General features: G+C 40.0%; 1 protein-coding gene across 1 annotated transcript; it reads left to right on the forward strand.

The window, feature by feature from the left end:
- The first annotated feature begins 1,130 nt into the window (after window positions 1–1,130).
- On the forward strand, window positions 1,131–2,072 carry LOC102872114 (olfactory receptor 2V2-like). Its single transcript, XM_006898171.1, has one exon. The coding sequence runs from the start codon at window positions 1,131–1,133 to the stop codon at window positions 2,070–2,072; it is 942 nt and encodes a 313-aa protein (XP_006898233.1).
- The last annotated feature ends 747 nt before the right edge of the window (window positions 2,073–2,819 follow it).

Raw genomic sequence — 2,819 nt, forward strand, 5'->3', positions numbered from 1 at the left:
ATTTAGATTTCATCTAAAGATGAGGTCTAAGGAAAAGAGATGCATTTTAGGATAAGCTTTAATTGAATGACCACAATTATAAAAGAGTCAGGATATGGAGTTGTTTTCCAACTCAATTGCTCATAATTATTTATTCTTTAATTTGCCTTTGGTTCAGATATTATGACCATCACTGGAAGGGATTTTCCCCACCAATACATCCTTGAAGTGTTTAACTTATCTTTTTTTCCATTTAAAATTACTTCTCGTTCTCTCCCATAAGATAATGTATGAAAAATCTTGATCAAAGATCAAGGGAAATTATTTTTTTGTTTGTTACCAGATTCCCACTGGACCTTTTCTAAAACAGTAAGCAAATGGTTTTGAAAGCCAAATGTAAGAAATAAGCCAGGGGATGAGGGGGAAAGAAAGAATTTATAAATGGGTTATTTCATTTATTGGTTTTGTTGTGGTTTGGGGGGTTTTTTAGTTCTGTTTTAAAAAGATATTTTAGCAAGCAAGTATACCTCTCTGGTATATTAGTCCACTTCCACTAGGGCTATTGTAAGAGTCTGAGCACAACTGAACACTGAACCTTGCTTATGATTTCATGTACCTGTTCCATGCTTCTCCCTGTTGATCCTGTGACTGTTAGGCGCAATATGATTGATAATGATGGCATTCAGTTACAACTCTTCTTCTTTTCTCATGTAATCCCTCAGAAGAATCTTGTCTATATTACAAATGTAATAAGATAGCTAGCATCATTAAATTCTAAGAACTTAGAACAAAACAAGCTGACTAAAAAGGAACTCCTCTTTCATTCCCATATCTTGATGTTAAACATGTAAATTATTTCCTGTTCATTATATCGCCTGACAAAACCAAGATTTTGCCTACTGACAGTAGATTTTTCAGTCCTGTGACACATAAAATAATTCCATTTCTACCATTCTTGACATAGAAATATGCTATCTATGAGTTCTGCATGCTCCTGTTGCTTTAGCATAGATAAGAAAGAGCGATTCTTCTTTTTCAAAACTCAGTCTTAAAGTCTGATAGTTTACAGTAAAGGGCCAACATAAAAAATAAATCAATGTAAATTAATCCAAAATTTTGTTTTGTACATGTTCTCAGGTGACAACTAAGCCATGGAGACCTGGTTGAACCGATCATCCACAGACGACTTTGTCCTCTTGGGCATCTTTTCCCACAGCCCAACTGACCTTATTCTTTTCTCTGCAGTCATGGTGGTCTTCATAATGGCCTTCTGTGGGAATGTCCTGCTGATTATCCTCATCTACATAGATCTTCGGCTCCACACACCTATGTACTTCTTCCTCAGTCAGCTCTCCATCATGGATCTCATGCTAGTCTGTACTAACGTACCAAAGATGGCAGTCAACTTCCTGTCTGGAAGGAAATCCATCTCCTTTGCAGGATGTGGCATACAAATTGGACTCTTTGTTACCCTTGTGGGTTCTGAGGGACTCTTGCTGGGACTCATGGCTTATGACCGCTATGTGGCCATTAGCCACCCCCTCCATTATTCCACTCTGATGAGTCAGAGAGTCTGCCTTCTGATTGTGGGAGGCTCCTGGGTCTTTGGAACAGTAGATGGTTTGGTTCAAATAGCAATAGTAATGACCTTCCCCTACTGTGGCTTGAGAGAGGTGAACCACTTCTTCTGTGAGATGCTATCTGTATTGAAGCTGGCTTGTGCAGACACAACCCTTTTTGAGAACCTAGTATTTGCTTGCTGTGTCATTATGCTCTTCCTTCCCTTTTCCATCATTGTGGCCTCCTATGTGCGTATTCTGGGGGCTGTACTCCGTATGTGCTCTACTCAGTCTCGTAAAAAGGCCCTGGCCACCTGTTTTTCCCACCTGACAGCTGTATCCTTCTTCTATGGGGCTGCCATGTTCATTTATCTGAGGCCTAAGCGCTACCGAGCCCCTAACCATGACAAAGTAGTCTCTGTCTTCTACACAGTCTTTACTCCTATGCTTAACCCTCTTATTTACAGTTTGAGGAATCGAGACGTGATAGGGGCACTGAGGAAGGTGCTGGGCCGTTGTAAGATCAGCATCTAGCACTGAAAGTCCTGGCACTCAGTGCCTGACTGACATTTCTGGCTCTGTGACACTGAGTAAATAACAAGCATTCTCTGCTTACTCATTTATGCATATCCTGGCATATTCTTTACCTTACAAGGAAACAGAGAGAGTAATCATGCACTTACAGAAAGGTGGGATTTTAAAAAACTTTAAAGAGTGCTCTCCAGCTCCAGTGAAAAACTTCCTCCACTCCAACTTTTTGTAGACTGGTTGTTTTGTAAAATATGATCCAAAGGAATGTAAAACTTTGTAAACAGAATCATTATGTAGAGAAGCAAGGTATTGGGATTTTTAATTTTACTAGAGGAGGATTGAAAACGTATGGAGATAGGATGCATCCCTGGCATACGCCCTTCCCAATTTTGAACCATGCAGTGTTCCCTTGCTCTGTTCTAACGACGGCCTCCTGGTCCAAGTATAGGTTTCGCATTACCATGATCAAGTGTTCTGGGATTCCCATTCTTCTCAGAATCAGCCATAGTTTGTTATGATCCACACAGTCAAATGCCTTTGCATAGTCAATGAAACACAGATAGACATTCCTCTGGTATTCCCTGCTTTCAGCTAAGATCCATCTAACATCACCTACAATATCCCTAGTACCACGACCCCTTCTAAACCCAGACTGGACTTCTGGTAGTTCTCTGTTGATGTGCTGTTCCAGTCGTTTTTGGATAATCTTCAGTAAAATCTTGCTTGTATGTGAAATCAGTGAGATTGTTC

This window comes from Elephantulus edwardii, unplaced genomic scaffold (genome assembly GCF_000299155.1).
Source record: "Elephantulus edwardii isolate Elephantulus edwardi_28Jun2011 unplaced genomic scaffold, EleEdw1.0 scaffold00221, whole genome shotgun sequence".
NCBI lineage: Eukaryota > Metazoa > Chordata > Mammalia > Macroscelidea > Macroscelididae > Elephantulus > Elephantulus edwardii.